We start from the raw sequence: 20,812 nt of genomic DNA, 5'->3' as shown, positions 1-20,812 counted from the left end.
CTCTTAAAAAGAAAAGTCATGACTTTGTGCAACGTGGAAACGTACCGTGACTGTTCTAATGGGCTTCAAGCATTTTACCTGTCCTTAACCATTGGTCATAAAAATTATGTGACAAAAAATGCTTGCATGCCGCTCTATCTATATTTCGTCACGATGTCTGTGATAATCTTATGACATGATACAACGTAGATATAAATATTATTTTACGTCCATTTTTCCTAGAATGTTAACATACTTAAATTGATAACCTATCGACTACCAGAAGAAAAATTTATTCTTTATCCAAAAATCTATTGATTTTGGATATTATCAATATTTCAACAGTTAAGAAAAATGTCATGTTTTGTTCATTGTTTTCGTTCATTTTGATCATTTTTTATTTCAGAAACTTTTGATTTCCTCTTACGGTGATAAATAGGATATGCTAACGTTGGTAATAATGACTGTCAGACGAAAATTCGCTGCATATTCAGCGAACAGCAAAATGGCCAAAGGATGACAACATACGGCTGTCAGTTGAAGGAGAAAGTTGATATTTTGAAAAGAATTAAAGGAAAATGTCTCACATTCAGTATGTGGACGAATTGGTCAAGGAATATCTGCTCTTCAGAGGTTTTAGCCAAACCTTGAAAGCTTTTGATAACGACTTGAAAGCCGAGAAAGAGAAAGGCTTTAGGGTGAGCTTGTAAGGAATTATGATAGAGAAAGTGAGAAAGTGAAACAAAAATATACGAAGACAATGTCTACGAATTTCATTTAGTTAACGAAACTACAATAAAAAAAATTAAAACAAATTTAATCTCTTATAGTCTCTTCTAAATACCTTATAATGTTTACATTCCTTAATTTCAGGCAAACTGATATAATTCTAGCAAAGATTTTCATTATTTTTTTTATCAGGTTGATAAGATCGTCGATCAATTGATGCAATACATATACAATTATGACTTAGCATCTTTAAGAGAATTATGGGGACATTTAGATATGAGGATGTTCTCCCGTTTGGAAAGTCATTTTACACCAGCTGTGAGAAAACTAGAGAATGCTGTTCTAAAAATGTACTTGGTTAATGCAGCAGTAAACAATAAACAAGATCGGATTCAAGAATTTTTTACAAAAATGACACCAGAGCTACAAGGACATTCAGAGTGGAAAGAATGGTTTGGTAGGACAACATTTTATTGATAGAAATAGTAGAAAAAATATATTTTACATTTTATTATTTTTTTGTATTTTTTACAGCATTGCCATTTGTTAAAAATCCCGAAGACAATCCAGCATACTCTGTACATTTTAGTAGACAATGGCAGGACACTATGTTAGTGTCCCTGCACAATTTCCTTGCTACTATTTTTCAAGTAGGTGAAAGGTATTTTGCATCGTGCCTCTCATTTACAAATCTTACCATTTTGATATCATAGAAAAAAATATTAATTTTAACTTTACGATGAACAAAATGTAGTAATATATTTATATATTTAACCACATTATATGTAGTTTAATTTTAATTCGCACGAATTATAGTGTATGCCTCAACCGACGTTGCTTGCGATAGACGAGGACACAAATAGATTGAAACGGCTTCAAGAAGAGAATGAAGTATTGAAACAACGTTTAAGCGAGTCTGTTAAGATAGAAAATGTAATGGATGTGAACCCAGGACCAGCTCCTCAGCATCCACCACTCATGGATGACTTTTACATTATAGCACAGTAAATATTTTAATTTACCGTTTGATAAACCGATGTAATTCAACATGCTACACCATTTACTAACATTTTCCTTGCTGTTCAAACAGAGAATCTCCTTTATTAGAGAATCCAAAAACCTTAAGGAATCTCATAAGAAATATAGGCGGCGGTTCCAGTCCAATTTTAAGTAGAAAGCCTGGGACAAGTATAAGAAAAGTAGTAGAACCGGAAGTGACATCAACAAAAAGAACCAATACGAAAGGAAAAATACATTCGATCAATAAATCCGAACCTGTTAGTAAAAGAAGTATTAGTTGCGATTCAAGATTAACAAGCTCTAGAAAAAGGGATTCGTCTATCGATGCAGTAGCTGAGCGAAAGGCTAAAGATAAAATCGATTCCACTTACATCCTTCTTAGTCAGGTAAAATGCTAATTATTTATATAGCAAATATTTTAGAAATTTTCATAATATGTTTCATTTTCAGGAAGAGTATACGGAACACAAAACATCAATAATTCAATGTAAAAGTAATGCAAGTGGCTCCTATGTAGCTACAGGTGATGCAGACGGTATTATTAAAGTATGGACCCCAATACCTTCACCAAAGTAATTACTTTCAATATTTACAATATTAGTTTTATGGCAGAATTTTTCATAAATGTAATCATACTTTTTTTTAATTCAATAGAACTGTTACTACATTTATCTCTGCTCCAGCAAACTCAAACAAAGCAATTACTGCGTTAGATTGGATATCAAAAAATGAGCGTTATTTTTTACACGGTGATAACAATGGATTGATTCAATTACATGATACTCGTGATTGCAAAACCTTATGGGACATTCAACATGAGAACTCTCGAATCATTACTTTATTATGCAATCCAACGGAATCCACATTCGTATGTTCCGTATCAGATTCGAACGAAGGAAAATTATTATTGTACGACATAAAAACAAGAAAACTAGAAAGAACTTTACCTATGGAGCAAAATGTAACTGCGTTGTGTTCCGCATTTAATCACAACGGGCAGCTCCTTATCACAGGGTTATCCAATGGAAATATTTTAATACATGATTTAAGACGGAACGAAATTATCGATAATATAAGCTGTCATTCGAGTCCAGTTATTGATATAGAACTAATTAATGATTATACAAATATCTGTACACAAAGTGAGGATGGAAAATTGTGTCAAAGAAGTTTGAATCATTCAGGAAAGATTTTATGGGAAACGAAAATCAAGGTAGAGAAAAACACAGTTCATGGAAAATTGTTCACTTTTGATCAAAGTGGTAACTATATGCTACTTTGTACACAAACTGGAGGAAATATATATAAAGTACGTAATTTTTATTGTCTACTGATATTTTAAAGATTTGATAGCTCTGTTCTTCAACTACTGAATATAAATTTTCAGATGCCACCAGGTGCACAAGCAAAGATTTTAGAATTAGGCGGACACAAAGGTACACTTTGCTGTGACTGGTCTACTGCCAATCAATCCGGAACGTGTATAACTGGTGGCGCGGAAGGGAAAGTACGCGTGTCGACGTTGCTCTCACCATGATACAGAAGCAAAATTAGTATCTGTGTGAATTCATAAAATAATGTGTAAAATTTCTAAAACTAGCTCAAATTTGTAGATACTAAATATATATCTAGAATACTGAACGTCAAGACGAAACTTTTTAATCGTTATGTTACATAATGAAATCATTTGAAAAAAAATATTCAAAGTAAGGTAAAATTAAAGAAAAGATCCAAATATTTTATGAAGAGTACAATGAAAGCAAACGTATCATGCGTTAATGCAAAATCAAGTGTATTATAATCCTATCTTTAAAATGGAATCAGGGACTACCAATTGTAAAATGTACAGGAACTAATATAATTGTAAAAAAAGGATACATAAGGTACCTATGAATGTCACGTTAATTAATAGGACACATGATCGAACGACTTTGTAAAAAAAAAGAATAAAATTCTAATAATTTATGTAGCAATATCATGTGTACACCTAATATTAAAAATCTAAGATACACCTGTAAGAGGTACAGGAATTTGTCAATAAATATTGGGCAATTTTAAAACACTCCTGTATTCTAATTTAATATACAAAGATTAAAATACACATTTAATCAAATATAAATTTAAAATACTGATAATTTTTTTTATACAAGGCTCCATTTTAGAAGAGCATAAACTTTGCTCCTCTAATTAAATGAATTAAGTTAATCTAGTTTATGAAGATAGAAGTTTTAAGTGTGGTTTTCTCATGGACCAACGATTAAATGGACCTGTCATATCTAATTGAGGTGACCAATACCGTCTGAGAGCTTCAATTATTTCTGCAGGTGTTATTGGTTTTGTTACAGCTACCTGCTTAATTATATAAAAAAAGAGCATAAAAGTATAATACTTCCTTTTATCATAAACTTTGCATGTTTTAAATGATAAAAATATCACAAACCTTGCCATGGTAATATGGTTTATAAGTGTATGGATTAACATAACTAAGTCTAAGTCGATCTATAGCATCCCCATATATTTTATTTTGATCCTGTCTTACTAATAGTGTAAAATCTATAATTTGTGCTACTGTTTCATATGCTAAATAACCCAAAATTATATATGCTTGTTTTGTGACTGTTATATCACCTAAATAGCATAATACAAAAATATACTTAATAGATAAATGAAAATTATTCATAAGTGTAAGATAGTTAAATACACAAAACTCACTGTCTGGTGCTATCCAATCGCTAAACTTGTGTCTATTCTTATTTGCAAAGGATGCATTACGTGCCTTACTGAATTTTAAATATCTAGCTTCATCCATAGACCTTGTCATAATTTCTGCACGAATACATCTTTGTTGTTTAACTTCATCTACAGTAGATGCATCTTCAAGAAGTTCACCAGTATTGTTAATTTGATTAAGGAAACTATGCAGTGGTCCCTTCTTTTTTGATCCATCTATACTTTCATTCTGTACAATATCTTCGGGTAAATCGCTTTCTATTGTTTTGTGTATGGAAGACTTAAATTCTTTTAATTCTACAAGATATTGCTAAATGAGAATATATATTATACAAATTTTTATATTATATTATATATATTAAACAAATTTTTTGGTTTATGATCACATCATACTTGCCTAAATATTTTAGAAGGCGTTGCAATTTCACTTTGTTTTTGCGTAATAAGAAAATCAGATCTTCCGCAGAAATACAAATACCCTTTTTCGAATTTCCTCGTTTCTCAGAAATTTCGCAAGCTTTTCTTACTATTGTCCTCATTTGTTGCAAAACAACTTCTTCTATAATTTTCGCAGATTCGATTAATGGTTCACTACTGTCTCCAAAACCATGCATCATCTGTCGAATTTCTGCAAAATATTGTTCCTATTCATGTAACATTTGGAAATAAAAATTTCAAATATCAGAATTTTTTATGGAAGATTGAAATACCGGTAGTGTAATTCACAGGTTCATTTCGAAGGAACTGCGAATCATTCGCTGGTTTAGTAAACGATGCTTCTGTCATAATTACGAATTATTCGATAAGTTTTATCTCAGTGAAATGTAAGAATCATTAAGAAACTTTCTACACAGTATACATGACAGTTGTTTGTGTTGATTTAACAGTGATTAGGTTATGTTCCATATACATGTATGTATGTGTTGCTTATACGACCATGTCTCGTAATCTTACTACCATTGCTACATAAGTACATACGTATAATCCTCACGATTATTTTGCATTAACATTATTTTATTTTAAATGGTATTAAACTTCATAAGTAAAAGATATCTTGTAACTAGTAATTATTATAATATTGTAATTTTATATTATATAACAAATAAATATCGATTGTCAGACTCTCATGGGGTCAGCTATTACAACTGGAGATTCATCAATTATCTAGTTTGTGACATATTGTATAGATAAGCTCAAAGTATTAGCGAAGATTTGAATATAAGATTATCTGATATCAATATCGTAGAAGAATCAACATTTCCGGAAATCAACATTTTCGGTAATTCTTTTAGTCTTTTATGACGAAATACATCAATTCGTGCGTAAAATTCGTAATACATACATACATATATCGAACTTCAATTTCTTTTGATTTAAGCATAGCTTAGTGGAATATTTGCATTGAAAAGTTGATCTTATATATTTATTTCTTCATGAAATTGAACATTCCGCAGATTAAGAAAAATCATAAATTTTTTATATAAATACTCCACGTGGCGACATGAGACTAACATTAACTTCTTTTATAGTCTTACGTCTTCTTTACGCTCCTATGCGCGTGATTCTCACGTCTACTGTCATGACAAATTAAAATAAGTATAAATATTTTGTCATTTTTTTATATTTGTTAGTTAAAGAGGAAATGTAATACATATTGAATAAACTTTTTACTAGTAATTATTATTGCTTTCTTATGTTTGATTATGGATTAACATTCCAAATATATGTATCATTAAATTATTTCTTCCAAAGATATTTTAAAGATATTACAAAGACAAATGAATCAAACATTGGTATATGAAATTACGCATGACTTATGTAAATAAACAAATTTATGATTTTATATTTCATAAATGTAACATTTTAGTAAGTCATAATTGTATCTTCCATGTTAACAGAACACAATGATATAATGCATCAAATCACAGCTCGACATGGAATTACTAGCTCTTCCAACAATTTATAATCAATATTTTGTAATAAAATATCTTGTAACAAATCAGATACGAATAATTGTTTTTTGAAAAATTTTTGAAAAAATTAGATTGCACACTGTGAAGTTATCACATGCAGTTTATAATCGTCTATAGAGCATGAAGTACGTTTTAAAAAAGGGAAAAATGGCGGATAACGATGTAAATGGTGACTCCGATGAAGTACAACAGGAGAAATCACAGAAAAAAGCAGCAAAATATGATAGCGGAGCGGCAGATCTCGAAAAAGTCACAGATTATGCGGAGGAAAAGGAAATATCCTCATCGGATGGATTCTCTTGCGTAAGTGATCCTATTATCTTATATTCCACGTGTTTATGGTTGTCAACAACATTTACTAAGTTTCTTTGGCAATGATGAAAATTTGTATCTTTCATGTTAAAAGTCAGTTTTCTTGTTTTCCTTTGTTGAGTATACATTCATTTTTATAGGTTAATTGTTCAAAAATATGTAATCATTAAGTCTAACCTATAAAAAGTTGTATACACACAACACACACTTAATTATAAGTTGCAATCATTCAGTACGATTTGTATACTACAGGCGTTAAGTATAATCGGAGATCGACGGAATAAAGAAGCTGCAGAGAAGAAGGCGAGAGAAAAGGAATTGCTAAAAGTTCCTATTAAAAAGGAAGACGTAGATCTTATTGTAAGATATTTGATAATTGTTATTAATATTCTTTTCTAATTAATTTTCGTCTATTTATTATATGTTGAAAATTTTATTATATTCATTAGATTAATATTAAATTCATTCCATTCCAGATGAAAGAAATGGAAATAAATCGAAACGTAGCAGAACAAACGCTCAGGGAACATAGTGGAAACATTGTGGAGGCATTAATTACATTAACAAATTAACTGTACAGCATCAATTTCAAACAAACACTAACATAAGAATCAACTTTATTGTAAATTATATGGACTTGGGGACTATTATCACTTTGGGTTATTAATAATTTATTCGTGTATATTGCAAAATATACTCTAAGCTATCCTGTATATATATGTATATATATATATATACATATACATACATACATACATATATATATACATACATATATATATACACATTCTTTTTATTCATGTACCTATTTATACCATTTCTTAAGGACACATCAATTAGAATATGTTAGGGAGTATATTATATCTCAGGATAAAATAATTGAAACTGTATGTGTTATCAGTGTGTTACCATATGATAAGATTATAGCCTTTATATGTGCAAAGTGTTGATTGTTAGCTCAAAATAACGTATTTACTTGTTTGCAAAAGGTTGAAAGATTTATAGTGTATCTATACTTTTCTAACCAATTTTCAATAAAATTTCAATAAAATCTGGAAAATTAGGGAAATCACAGTGCAATATAATCTCTTAGTTGAAAATCACAATGTGAAATAATTTAGATTTCTGTATTGTATCTAAATTTAATTTTCAGAGGCACATTATTTTATGTTTCATTATATATAACATGTGCATAGTGAATTGTTTAAGTGATGATACAGGTGTGCATCAGATTTTATTTTGTTAAAACATTCTCATTTTTCCGTATATGATAAAAAAGTATTGTTTCTAAACAGGATCACAAACACCATCGCCATGTGTATGCAATAATACATTTAAATACAATCAGTTTCTAAAATACAGAGGTAAATTACATATAATTAAATTAATAAAATATAAAAATGATATATAGCTTCAAATTTACTCTATTTTTGTATCTTCTTCTAGGAGCGCTTCAATTTCCATGCTGTTGCACATACCTTAATTGTAATTTTTATTGGTAAGGTCATTTCCTTTACTTCCACACATATATGAACTTTTTATATTATATCAATTAACTTGTTTTTAGGGATAAAGACTGGAGTACGATTACAGCGACGAAAATGGTCATCTTTCTATTATTAGTATTTGGTTTCTTTTTCGCAATTTTAATATATTGCAGATCCTATAGCAGGTACGAATTATGCCTTAAAATCTAAATAATTTTGTAATCCAATTCTAATAGATTTTTGAAGCTATGATTTAGTTCTACAAATATAGTTCTAAAATTTAGAATAGCCTAAATTTTATCTATTTTTGTCATCTATTTGACAAATAAACAAAATTGCTGGTCGTTAATACCGCTTTTATTATCATTAATGAGACTTTACACTTTACAGAGATACTCATCAGAGATATAGTGCTGCTTCTAATGATAATATAGATTGCAGATCATTACAATCTAATTCAATTTATGAACCATCAATGGACAGTCCACCGTCTTATAATGCAGCTTGCAGTGCATCTCCTCCTTATGAATCTCCATTGAATAGCGTATGTTCATTTCTATTCTATTAATCCAAAAAATATAATACACAAAAAAGGAAATAAAACAATCAACATCAATAAGATAGATAAAAATCTAGATTAGATAAAAATCTAGTTTTATCGCGTAATAACATGTTATTTTACGTGTATTTGTTTTCTCTAGGTATCTATGTTTGAAGCACCACCAGTTTATCAAGAAAGTTCGCAACAATCTAAACGAGTATCGCATTCGATTAATCAACCAATAATTCCGATCACAAATTATATTTAACACATTTTGTAGTCACGTATTTGTAATCATGTCTCATATCTAATTTAGTCCCAGTTAATTAAGAAGGAGCTGAATTAGTTACAAATAAGATATCTAAATAAAATTTTTATTTCATGTGTGTGTGTGAGAGAGAGAGAGAGAGAGAGAGAGCAATAAAAATTCTTTTATTATGAATCTATATCATTGCATTTAATATTATTTTTTTATATATATATTTTCCATCTGCTGACATATTCGAAACAAACACTGAAATGTATTAAATAAATAAGCGACATGTCGAGGGATAATGAAAATCACGTAAAATTCTCATGATTATATAATGAAAATGTCATTTATTTGATGTGGTGCAATGACTTAAAGTAAATGGAAAAATGAACGTTTATATGAGCTGGGTTCGATGAACAGCAGTCATGTACTTCGAAAAGCTACCACTGCTGAACTATTCGTTACAAAAAGCTTCTTTTTTTTCTTCGAGTTTAAATGCAATATACAATGGAAGTGTATCAGACAGCAGCGCAGTAGTAGCTAGTGCGACACGAACATGCTGATTTTCATGATGAGGTAACACTTGTCTTACTTGTACTTAGTTTATCAAATTATCCAGTCATACGCTCATGCAGATTGGTTCAAAAAGAATTGCATCTAATGTTTCTCGAACTGTCGTACGGTATTAATATTTAGTTTTTCGCGTTTTTAGGAAAAAGACATTCAACATTACGAGTTTCATGAGATATTTTTTTGTTCGCCGCACAGTCCCAAAGATAGAACATGGGTATTAGAATGGACGTAGACAATTTTTTCTTTTCTCTTTTTTTGTTTGACATCTTTAAAATCTGAGCGAGCACACATGGCCAAAATCTGTTCCTTAAAGCGCTTACATATTTCATTGTTTCCTTTACACTTATTTTCTCTTTATTTTCATTTCTCTGTTTTGTAGTTTTATCGACTTATTCTTTCGTAAGCCTTAAAACCTACTACAAATGAAATAAACATCATGTAAAAAACGGTGGAAAAACATTCCCTAACTATTTTTCCATAGGAGTTGCTTCTTTTTTCTTCATTACTTTTTAACCTCGACAGAGGTACATTACGCCATCACGACAGGCGGTACGGGTAAGTGTATACACGTGTCGAGATTAAAAACGAGATACACATATATAATCTAATCGTATTAATTTGTCGCGATTACATTACATTTACTTAAAGCATTGCTAGTGTGTTTCAAGGAACATGAGTTTAGCACAGTCTGTAAAATAGAATAAATTATAGTTGATTATTGTACCCTTCATTAAAAGTATGGTTCCGTTTCGGTTCAGTTCTTATAAAATACAGTAGATATGTACAGTAAAAACCTTAAAATCGAAAGGGACGCTAGATTTGGGACTGTCCGGATATAGCGACCGTTTCCTTAAAAGATAAATTCACTGGCTGCCAGGATCGTCAGAAAGTTCTAGAAAGGTTGTGATACAATTGCGGTTAATTACAGTGGTCTTATCACAGAACATGTATGGCATTAAATCTTCGATATCATTACTTCCTTGTAATGGTAGGTATTTATATCTTGTATTTAAAACGTTCGGTAAAGCTAGGTCGGAGGATCAGGAAGCCAGTACGGTACTAAATGATGATTATTGTTTTACGTATTCTGCCGGTTGCCCATAATTCAGATCATTGACCACATAATTTTGCGATTTTGATAATTAATTACACAAAAAACGATTAATATTCTCGTACTATGTAATTGACTAACCTTGTTATTTTATACAGTTTGTTTTAACTCTTTTTTTTTCATTTTTTTTGTTTCCTGTTCCTTTTACGTCATTTCCTTCTTTTTTGATAACGCGTTTCATCGACTTCATCTTTTCATTTAATGCGATTCTTGTATCACCTTTAATTAATATAGAGCATCCTGCATACGAATACGATAGACATTTCAATAGTAATCAACATAAAATTTGATAAATTATGGACAACCCTAAATTTAATATAATAATAATAATAATATAATAATAATAATAATAATAATAATAATAATAATAATAATAATAATAATAATAATAATAATAATAATAATAATAATAATAATAATAATAATAATAATTCGAATCTATCACTTCGTCTACTATGCAATACTCGAGAAAACAAAACAAACTGTGCCTAGCAATAAAGGGGTGAGGGTTCAGGGACATAGAGAAAAAGGCCGCATAGAGGATGGGACATGGGGCGGTATCTGCAGACAAAAAATATACAAAAATACGGGGCACAGATTGCGTAGCATTAATAGTAATCATAGTAGTAGTCGTATATGCTGAGAGAAAGAGATCATAAAAAACACTAACTAGAATCATTTTTTCTCCGTTCTTGGAAGAATTCGACGTTTTCATTTTGCCTTCTTTTTTTCCATTTAAAACTAAAAATCACTATATCAGTAATAAACATATCTAATTTTATTCTTGTCACTCGCGTACATGACGAACAAGCGAGGGACATTTCGTTTGATTCATATTTTTTCGACAAAGGAACAAAATCTTTTTCTTATAAGCGTCTGATCGACGTCTATCACAACTTTCTTCGTGCATCATGTGTATACCTCCCTCTTCACGTGTGAGTGTATATGTGTGTAGCAATGTTTCAGCGAGTTTCAATCTCGCCTTGGTCCTCTGGCTGCTTCTGATGTCTTTTGCGTAATACATAGATGGTATGCGCGCTTCTAGCTATTTTCGTTTTATGAACGAAAGCAAATCCATTGCGAGACCCTAATGATGCGCATTGATAAATCGCTGACATGATTGTGTTGCGTGTCGGTGGATAAAAACACATGTTTCTCTCACGCACGAGAACGTAACGTTAATACAAGACGCACAATGCAAAGTACCAAAAATTCTCCAAACCGTTTCCAACCAGCTAGGGTAAACGCATCATGATTTACTTGTTTCCAGATTATCTTCCATATACGTGTGTACAAGTGCTCGAACTTCTCTCTCCATTTTATGTGATAGGCTTCTTCTAACGTCGACGATCTCACCGAATTACAACAAAGTCTATAGCCATAGGTTAATTGCGTTTCTCGTCTGGAGCTGGCCATTTGAACCGCTGCAACGTTGCAACACTGTATTTCTTGTTTGAAAGATACGTTTATCGGTCAAAACCCATGAAGAACAGTTCTCGTCGCAGTTCCTTTTCAAGTGGACCAGATGATGGCGCACTAGGAAACATTTATTTAGCACTACTTGTATCACTGTACACAAAAAAGTCATGAAGGATGCAGAATAGGCGGGGGCGATGTGGAGGTCGTGCCCGGAGTTAACGGTGACTGTTTTCAGCTCTGTTTCACTCGCTTCCTGGGCGGTCCGATCGGTGGAATTTGTTGGGTGGCTAACGCTCGAAACGCTTCCGCTATGAGATGCGGATGAGAGTTCACCATCGACTTAAAACCTGCTGTGTCCATCACATCCGTCGCGTGTCTGTAAAACAAATCAAACAAAATGATTGAAATATTTTTCTTTTCTTATCAGCTTTTAAGCTGTACAGCTGTTCCACAATAAAAAAGAAAAAAAAACTGTTATGCGAGTACATTGAACATGTGTTATATATCTGAACAAGTACTTACGTATTGATAAAATCTATGGCCTGTGCCTTGAGTTGATCGGCGCTATGAAGATCAGCGAGAATCAGGATGTCGGCTGCGTTTTCGATTGCTAAACTCGTGCATAATGCTTCCTCGCACATAACCTTCAACCTTTCTAATGCGTATTTGTCCGCCGCAGCTAGTAAATCGTCCGCCATTTTTTCCAAATTTGCTGCCTTTCCGGTGTATATAAACCGCAACATCTCTCGTAACACTTCGTGGTCCACGTCGGTGATGTCCACGCGGTTTTGTTTTCTTTCCTCCATCTCATGCTCGAACATCGCCGAGAAAACGGGACTTCGCGCTAAACGATAAGATTATAAAATGAAAAAATCATCTATTTCCCCGAAGAAACGTTCGTCCTGCAGAAACGTACGGTTTTCTAACAGAAGCAAACATACTAATTTTGGGAAATAATCTCAGTAGACGAAGAAATTAGTTTACCTGCAAGGATGGCTTTGTGCGCCTGAAATTCCCTTCCACACACTGTCAGCGTGACATCGCTGAATTTTTGGTTTTCAAACAGAAGCCCAAGGTCATCCGGTAGTCGACATTCTGGAACTTTGAATTGTATAGTATTACTTTGCCCGGAAATATTCACGCTGTCCGCCACTACGCTGACCTGTAATATTTCGCTGAATTATAGATTTCGTTCACGGTAAACATTAGTAAATCGCACAAGTATTGAGTATGTAACATACAAAGGTATATACCTCACAGAATATCGTGAGTTTATCGTCGGGCAAAAGTCCATTGGCTTCATCCAATAAGAAATCTCTCCTAATGAACTTCTTAAAACCCCAATCTTTACCTTGGACGAACCTGTAAGCACGTTGGCTCTCTGAAAGCATAAAAGTACCGTTGTTTATCATTTTTCAACGATCATGGACTAGGTTCTAACGGAAACGAATTAAGTTTAGGGAAGTTTGGAAACAGACTAAGATTATCACGAATCTCTGATACCGTTTCCAAGACCATGAAACTTGTTCGAAAATTACAAGGCACGGAAAATAATTGCACAATATTATCATTGTATGATATAGTGTCCACGGTTAAGATGCTAGTGGAAATTTTTAAAATACCCTGCATTGCATCCGTTTCACGTGTTCATCACTTACCCATTGCTTTGGTTTCTTCTCTTTTGGCATTAAGAATAGAAAATTTGAACTTTGCTCTGACTTCAGATTTGTTGCACGAAACGAGAAGGAGATACAGAGACAGGTAGTCTTTGCTCTCCTCATCCAGACCCTTAGGATTCACTCTTAGGCACCTAAAATCAATTGCCGTTAATATAAATTTGCTTTTTCCAATCTTCCAAACGTGTTGTTCTTTATTTCATTTATTTGTACGCTATTTTTATCAGTAGATAACAAAGATCATGCATTCGTGAAATACGACGTTTTCTTTTTTTTTCTCTTTTTTCTTTTTCGCTATTACATTCAAATAAAAAATATTATCGTGACATGCCGACAAAAGGAAGGTATACAGAGATCGTACAAAGTTTTGCAATTCTGTGATTTCACGGTGACATATCTCATTAAACGGTACAAGCAAATAAAAGAAGCTAGATAAAAAAAATTGCATTATGATAACAGAATTGTGAATATTCCAGACGTAGTTATCTTACGTTATTATGCGCGTCCCGTGTATTAACGTAACAGCGAAAGACATCGTAAAACGAAACAAAAAAAGAAAGAAAAGAGAAGTGAAAAGAGAAAAATAAACAACGGATTAAGAAGTAAGACCGGGAGAATGGCGTGGTATGCAATGCAAAGGATCTTAAACAATTTTGTCTGGATGATTTTTTTACAATAGATTTGTAACACGAACATCTTTGGACACGTGTCGTACGTCTGATAAACGAGCTTCATCTTTAGGATCTTACCATTTTAATTTATCGTTGGCCCCTGCTGAGAAGGTGGACGACTTTAGTACTTCTCCCATTTCCTCTCGGCAAAAGCTGAAGTTATTTATCGTCCACATGTAGCTGAACTTAACCACCTTCACCTGTGCACATAAAACCTTCAAATGCGATACCACGTCAGAATGTATCCCGTGGAATCTACCTTAATCTATCTACGCTAAGGGTTACGCAAATATGCGCAACTTCTTTTCTTTTTTAATCAAGTTTAAACAACGTTCAAGTAATAATTTGAGTTGTTTCTTTTCGGTATCGATAAATTGGATCGATATACAACTTTCATTTTGTAAAAGCTTGAAATGAAAAGTAAAACTACCGATCGGATATTGGGTGTAAGTTTACACGAGGATATCGATAATTGTGCGCCATCTGTGTTTATTCGAGATAATTTCTTATTTACAGAGAATTACGCATTTAACTTTTAGATAATTTAGTCCGCCAGATATTAACAAAGCAATGTCCTCTTCGTAACATGAATTTTTCAAACCTAGTTTCCTCTGCTCGTTCAACAAAAGATTTCTCTGTTAGAAGACCAATAACGTATTTCTACGTAAATCGTATCGAGAAGCATAGATACCAAGAACTACATGTTACATAGATGCACTTTAATTCTCTGTCGTATCCAGAAAAATATACGTAACGATTCTGTAATCTCAAGAAGACCTTCACTACCACTTCATTCCTTAAGTCCGCGATATAGAAAAACCTCTTACGAAGCGAAGTATCATCGCGAAGTATTAAATGACTTCTGACCAGACAAACAGATTAAAACAATCATTCCACGTCGTTACAAGCACAGAGTCGATCATAAATACTTGACAGCTATATTACGAGTTAAAGAAAAAAATGCAAAATAAAAAATACCACTAATATATTTTACGAGCTGCGTGGTGAATTTCTCTCTTATCGACCGCGATTGGAGAATACCTTTCTTTACGTCGTCTGCTTTCAGATTATGACAAACCTCGTGAGATACGCCGGTCGCGCACGACACGAAACAACGAATAATTCAAGCAAGAAGTTCAAACTTGTACCACCAGTGGATGCAAGCGGCGGAAAAACGTGGTAAATTTCGATCTTTTTCGCTGTCTATTGTCCGGATATGCCTAGGATAATCGGCCAGCGAGATATTTATCTGAAACTTTTGCAAGTTATTATATATATATATTGTTTCTCTATATGTATGCGTATAGATGTGTGTCGAATGATTTCCACGTCCTCGGATATATTTGTTTCGCTAGTTTCGTCGCGTGGCCCCAAGCAGAAAGGAAGAAAGAAAAAGGAAGAAGGAAACAGAGAGGAAAAAAGCTAACAGAGATTCTTTTTGAGAGGAACGTCGAAGGTTCCTATGACTAAATTGATCGCGGCCTTGAAGTAGCGAGCAGACGAGTCGCGAGAAGTACTACAAGTACGGGTGCACGTGTTGGAGAGAGAGAGAGAGAGAGAGAGAAGGAGCCAGGGTCGAATTGAACTTACATCTCTTACGTAATTACCTTGAAAGAAAAAAACGCGTAGAAAAAAGGATTTAACCTTTGCGGTGTTCGCTTCGATGCACGTTACCACTACTCGATGTGACTTGTTAAATTATGCATATGCTAATTTGAGGATGATAAGGAGAATATATATAGACGTGGAGGAAAAGGATGATCATAGGTTTATCCCGATGTTCTTCGAATTTTCATTCACAACGTTGATGACATATTAAATATTGATACTTTTCACATGAATTTTTTATTAACATGAATTTTAATTATATTTTAGGGTATATCTTAGCGGTATTATTAAACATATCGTGGTTACTATTAGACTTTCTATTTATATCGTAGCATTATTAATTATAATATTAATATTTGTATTACATCTTTAGGGACTATGAATGGGAACATGAATTTTATTTATATTTTAGGGAACAGCGGTATTATTAAACATATCGTTGTTACTATTAGACTTTCTATTTATATCGTAGCATTATTAATTATAATATTAATACTTGTATTGCATTTTTAGGGACTATCGTATCGTAGTAGTCGAAGAAGACCAGGATGAAAACTGTGGGAGTTTAATAACCTGTCGGTTACGAAATAGATTACTTAATGGAAAATTGCATTCCAGAAGGGTCAGATGCGTCAATTCATTCATAGGAATTCAAGTAGGCGTTGATTATGATGAGCAAGAAACGCGGTGTGGTGTAACGGGTAGCAGTTGCTACGAAACACACATGAAAATAATGCAGTGAATGGTTTACTGAATTCGGAGATTATCAGAATCGTTCAAATAATCAGTTCTGTTAAGAATACCACTGATGTTCGAGTATGAGAAATTTAACATTGTCAAATGATTTAGGAACCGTGTTGTAACTCGTTGAAAAGATTCCACTTGTTAGAAATTTATTCCAAGCCACAAGGCATTTAAAGGAGCAGACTTATTAGGAGTGACTCGTTTTTACAATAATAACTAATCGCCTAACCATTAAAAAGAATACCTATTTCCTAGAGATTGCATAATCTTCTACGAAAACAAGATTAAAACAGCAACTCAACCAATATAAATTGCATAACGCGTACAGAGGAAGAAAAGTGGTGAGCGGTACATACTCGACGATCGGACAATCGATCGGCTACCTCTTTTCCGTTCTGAAACGTGACCAGGCGTGCATCCACTTCCGTTCGAAATCGATCCCCGCGTGAATCAGCAACAATTTGCGTACGGGAACTTTAAATAACACGAAGTTCCCTAGAAACTTGAAATCACTATTTTTTCTTTAATCGAGTAAAAGTTAGGATTATTATTCTAAGAAGAAAGCAACATTATCGATGGTTTGCCGGAAGAAGTTCATAATCGTCAATGATTTGCGAGAGAAGATTAAAGAACGAGAGAAAATTAAAGAATGGCAGAAAATTTATCACCAAAAGCTTAAATCGGCGATTATCCTTTGTAAAGAAGTTCACAAAAGGTTGAGCTGCTATTAATTCGCGCAGCCAGCAATGTTATTAATTCCAGTCGAGAATTATTGGTACTCTGCATATTCGATGGTCTCATTATAGTTAATGGACGATGAACGCGTTATCAAAATTTTAAATTACTTCCTAAATTGTATTTTAAATTCGGTTGCTACGTCGAAGAACCAGCAGAACCATGGGTTATTTGCAAAAGCAAAAAAAAAAAAAAACAGAAGGACACTTCGAAGAAGCGTACCTTGTCTGAGGACGCACACCGAGTTAGTCAAACATTCTAAAAAAAACCTAAAAATTCATATCATACTTAGCGATCGACCTCGAAAACTGATGGAGACCAAAAAGGAAGGCGTGGATCGAAGAGAGATAGGCGAAGAAGACAAGAGGAAGAGGAAGAAGAAGAAGACACCGAGGTCGAGCCCCTATGAGTCAACGATCCCTGACGTCGTATGTACACGACCTTGGCGAACGAAACCGAGCCCGAAGCCAAATCTATTTCTCTAGTTGGCCTGCTGGTTTGACGTAGCCCTTATCGCGATCCGCGTTACGGCCTTCAGAGCACCGGCCTATGCCGTTAGGGACCCTTGAAACCCGGCTCGAATCGGAGTCCCATGAAATTTTTATTACCGAAACGACATCACGCAAACAGATTCACACGTCATAGGTCATTGACAACGAATGCGTGCTGTTGGAGGTTCCCCAGGATGTTCGAGGTTTTCTCACATAGAGCAATTGTTATCTGTCGTAATATTCAAAGCTTCTGCATGGATTAATTAAGCTTGGCTTTTTTTCCTTTTTGGGAGATCGTAAGATGTTAGTTTTGCAGAATAATTGGCTTGTTCGTGCCAATAAACGTTCATGTGAAAACAAAACGTTATATGCGTTTATGCGAAGTGCGACGTATGTGGTTGGGCTATCGCTATTTTTAGTGATTTTTTAAATTTATTTTTATTAATATATGAAATAACAGTAGAACTTTGTCGAGATGGATCTACGGAGTAGTTTATGGGATAGACACGAGCATTTTGTACAACTGGAGTTTAAATAGTCGGATCCTGTTGTAAAAGTATAGTAGAATTTCGCGTTCAGATAAATTCAGTTTGTATCGGTTCATCTAATCGGGTAATGATTGAAATTTATAATGCAGAAGCAAGCGTAGATTGCAAATTTGGCCTGTTGAAGCAATCCGATACGATACACGAGGTCGATTTTCTCTTAAACCGGAAAATATCGTATCGATCGGGTTAATTAACATAGGCAACAACTCTTGACTAGCGATCAGATAGAAACGAAGACAGCTAACAACTGTCTAGAGAACGGATAATCAGTTTGAACAGGCGATTATCAGTTTCTATCGCGGAGCAATGCGGCGTGAAACGTCGATTCGTTTCGAAACTTCGTCTACTTCGTTAAACGGCCGGTTTCCGCGAAGAAAATACGAAACAACGAAGTCGCGAAAGAGAAAACCATCGTACGAAGAATCGACAAATCGATGTACAAAGGGAAGCGTGAGAAACGTCAGCGCAACGACTCTGGACGAAGTGAAAGTCACTTCCCTCTTCTTCGTCTTTCTTCGATCGCTTTTTTTTCGCTGAAAACAATGTACGATTTCTGCGGAATATGGAAATTAATGATCTTTAATACGACGACGAAATTAAGACTTCCCATAGAAAATTTTCTCCTCCAACAGGAAAGTTGATTTAATTGTACCGTAGAAAAACATTTTCTAAAAGCGATGACATTCTATAGAAAAATTGTATTATGTTTCATTCTGTACATAATATTACATCCTGAAGAGATGCCGATGCAAAATTTTCTTCCAATCGAGAAAATTGTTTCAAAAATAAATGCTCACCCCTTTGTCAATATTATATGCGCCTTTCTATTACGGTATGTCAGTCGATGGGTATAAATACAAAATAATTCACGTCAACTGGGACAAGTCATTTCTTTTTTGATCTAGATTAGAAAAAGCACTAGCTTCTATCGCACGTATCTTTTTCACAATTAACAATCGCACACAATCGTCCGAAATAGAATTTTATATTTCTCTATACAGATCAAATCAGCCTATGTTTTATCGGCTTTATAAAAAAAGCACGAAGCTAATGTGATCGAAAAATGATTACTTCGTGAAACCTTGAGTCGTGACGCGAATCGTTTCCAACATAGTCATAAATATTCGCAATCTTATAAATGTACTAGCAATCTTGTAAAACGAGCTACTGTGCTGTGTAATTATTATAACGCATTCATCGTGGAAAGATGATCCTTATTATAATTATCAGTAATCAACGAGACATAGTAAAGTCTACTCTAAGTGAATGTATTACAAAAAGAAAAAAAAATAAAAAAAAGAGAAAAAAGGAAGTATTTAGTATAACGATGTAAAAAGTTAATTGTAGACCTTTCATTAATAAGAGTTTTTCTCACAGAAGTAAAAGCAGAAGTAGAAGCAGAAGCGGACTGTAGTAGTGGTCAGCAATAAGGTTGAAAGAACGTCAATGCGGGGCAGAGTCGTAAAAGGTCGAGTTTCACGAGCAATACAGAAGAGGAAGAGGCATTTTCCGAGCTCGAGTAAGACGTAACTGGTTACGAGATTACACGTACAACAAGCGTGCATTGAACCTGTGGGATAGCCAGCGAAGGTCACGCCGAAGTGAGGATCATCGAACCCAGCGCACACCACGTGAGCCGTTTTCAGCTGTTCGCTCGACTAGCCGAGCAGAGGAATTCGTCGAGCTGGACAGCTCGAGATTTTGATCGATCACTGTTCGATCCACAGAAACATGGATTCGTTCGGAGGAATTTAGCGACATTAACGCACATGTTTGTGTGTTAAATATCGAAAAGACGAGGCACATTCGTCGTAAGATACACGTATAGAAAATAATTGGCAAACGAATAAAAAACAATAATAATTCGAACTCGATGATAACGGTTTAAGAATTGATTTCAACCAAAGAATAGAATTATGCGAATAAGAATTAAATTATTTGTTAATGGAATCGAATGGAAAATTTGAATAATCGGCGCATTTGTTTCCGACTTACTATACGTCAGTAGCTCAAAGAAGAAGCCACGCTTTGTAGCGTGAAGTCGTACTTGAACCTGATAATCGATGCAACCTTCAGATATCGAAGACACGTCTTCAAAGGATCGCTGATAATCTCTTGCAACCGTGAACAAATTATCTGCTTTCTGTCTTCCTACAGTCTTTCGATCTTCCGTACCTCAAGATGTTAATTGAATGCTTTGATCGTTATACTT

At 33.7% G+C, this 20,812-nt stretch overlaps 5 protein-coding genes across 8 annotated transcripts in view; 3 read left to right on the top strand and 2 right to left on the bottom strand.

Moving 5' to 3' along the window:
* Positions 1 to 317: 317 nt before the first annotated feature.
* LOC100652094 (WD repeat-containing protein 91) lies at positions 318 to 3,790 on the top strand. Of its 2 annotated transcripts, none has more exons than XM_003401342.4 (8): positions 318 to 677; positions 901 to 1,165; positions 1,243 to 1,358; positions 1,525 to 1,712; positions 1,799 to 2,114; positions 2,179 to 2,300; positions 2,383 to 3,037; positions 3,116 to 3,790. In XM_003401342.4, the coding sequence occupies exons 1-8, from the start codon at positions 558 to 560 to the stop codon at positions 3,263 to 3,265; spliced, it is 1,932 nt and encodes a 643-aa protein (XP_003401390.1). In that variant the 5' UTR covers positions 318 to 557; the 3' UTR covers positions 3,266 to 3,790. The 2 variants fall into 2 exon arrangements, with proteins under 2 accessions (XP_003401390.1, XP_048268375.1); XM_048412418.1 differs by having other exon boundaries at positions 545 to 677; positions 853 to 1,165.
* On the bottom strand, positions 3,771 to 5,506 carry LOC100652296 (transcription initiation protein SPT3 homolog). 2 transcript variants are annotated; one of them, XM_012317166.2, is made up of 5 exons: positions 5,169 to 5,506; positions 4,856 to 5,086; positions 4,441 to 4,755; positions 4,169 to 4,356; positions 3,771 to 4,080 (listed from the first exon to the last, which is right to left on the bottom strand). In XM_012317166.2, the coding sequence occupies exons 1-5, from the start codon at positions 5,242 to 5,244 to the stop codon at positions 3,940 to 3,942; spliced, it is 951 nt and encodes a 316-aa protein (XP_012172556.1). In that variant the 5' UTR covers positions 5,245 to 5,506; the 3' UTR covers positions 3,771 to 3,939. The 2 variants fall into 2 exon arrangements, with proteins under 2 accessions (XP_012172556.1, XP_003401392.1); XM_003401344.4 differs by having other exon boundaries at positions 3,771 to 4,077; positions 5,169 to 5,455.
* A 94-nt stretch (positions 5,507 to 5,600) lies between these two features.
* On the top strand, positions 5,601 to 7,439 carry LOC105666568 (huntingtin-interacting protein K). Its single transcript, XM_012317168.3, has 4 exons — positions 5,601 to 5,737; positions 6,357 to 6,734; positions 6,996 to 7,103; positions 7,220 to 7,439. Exons 2-4 carry the CDS (start codon positions 6,552 to 6,554, stop codon positions 7,313 to 7,315), a joined length of 387 nt encoding a protein of 128 aa, XP_012172558.1. The 5' UTR covers positions 5,601 to 5,737; positions 6,357 to 6,551; the 3' UTR covers positions 7,316 to 7,439.
* A 382-nt stretch (positions 7,440 to 7,821) lies between these two features.
* LOC100642265 lies at positions 7,822 to 9,189 on the top strand. 2 transcript variants are annotated; one of them, XM_048412438.1, is made up of 6 exons: positions 7,822 to 7,963; positions 8,039 to 8,107; positions 8,193 to 8,241; positions 8,311 to 8,415; positions 8,621 to 8,774; positions 8,932 to 9,189. In XM_048412438.1, the coding sequence occupies exons 1-6, from the start codon at positions 7,930 to 7,932 to the stop codon at positions 9,037 to 9,039; spliced, it is 519 nt and encodes a 172-aa protein (XP_048268395.1). In that variant the 5' UTR covers positions 7,822 to 7,929; the 3' UTR covers positions 9,040 to 9,189. The 2 variants fall into 2 exon arrangements, with proteins under 2 accessions (XP_048268395.1, XP_012172559.1); XM_012317169.3 differs by having other exon boundaries at positions 8,190 to 8,241.
* A 153-nt stretch (positions 9,190 to 9,342) lies between these two features.
* Positions 9,343 to 20,812, bottom strand: part of LOC100642386 (speckle-type POZ protein) — a 44,209-nt gene continuing 32,739 nt past the window's right edge. Inside the window, exons 3-8 of the mRNA XM_003401346.4 lie at positions 14,553 to 14,674; positions 13,786 to 13,937; positions 13,381 to 13,508; positions 13,112 to 13,289; positions 12,650 to 12,971; positions 9,343 to 12,503 (exon numbers count right to left, since the gene is read on the bottom strand). Coding sequence (XP_003401394.1) covers positions 12,359 to 12,503; positions 12,650 to 12,971; positions 13,112 to 13,289; positions 13,381 to 13,508; positions 13,786 to 13,937; positions 14,553 to 14,674 — 1,047 coding nt within the window. The 3' untranslated portion in view covers positions 9,343 to 12,358. The remainder of the gene's footprint in view (positions 12,504 to 12,649; positions 12,972 to 13,111; positions 13,290 to 13,380; positions 13,509 to 13,785; positions 13,938 to 14,552; positions 14,675 to 20,812) is intronic.

Source organism: Bombus terrestris, chromosome 15 (genome assembly GCF_910591885.1).
Source record: "Bombus terrestris chromosome 15, iyBomTerr1.2, whole genome shotgun sequence".
Taxonomy (NCBI): domain Eukaryota; kingdom Metazoa; phylum Arthropoda; class Insecta; order Hymenoptera; family Apidae; genus Bombus; species Bombus terrestris.
This window is presented reverse-complemented; position numbering and strand designations above follow the sequence as displayed.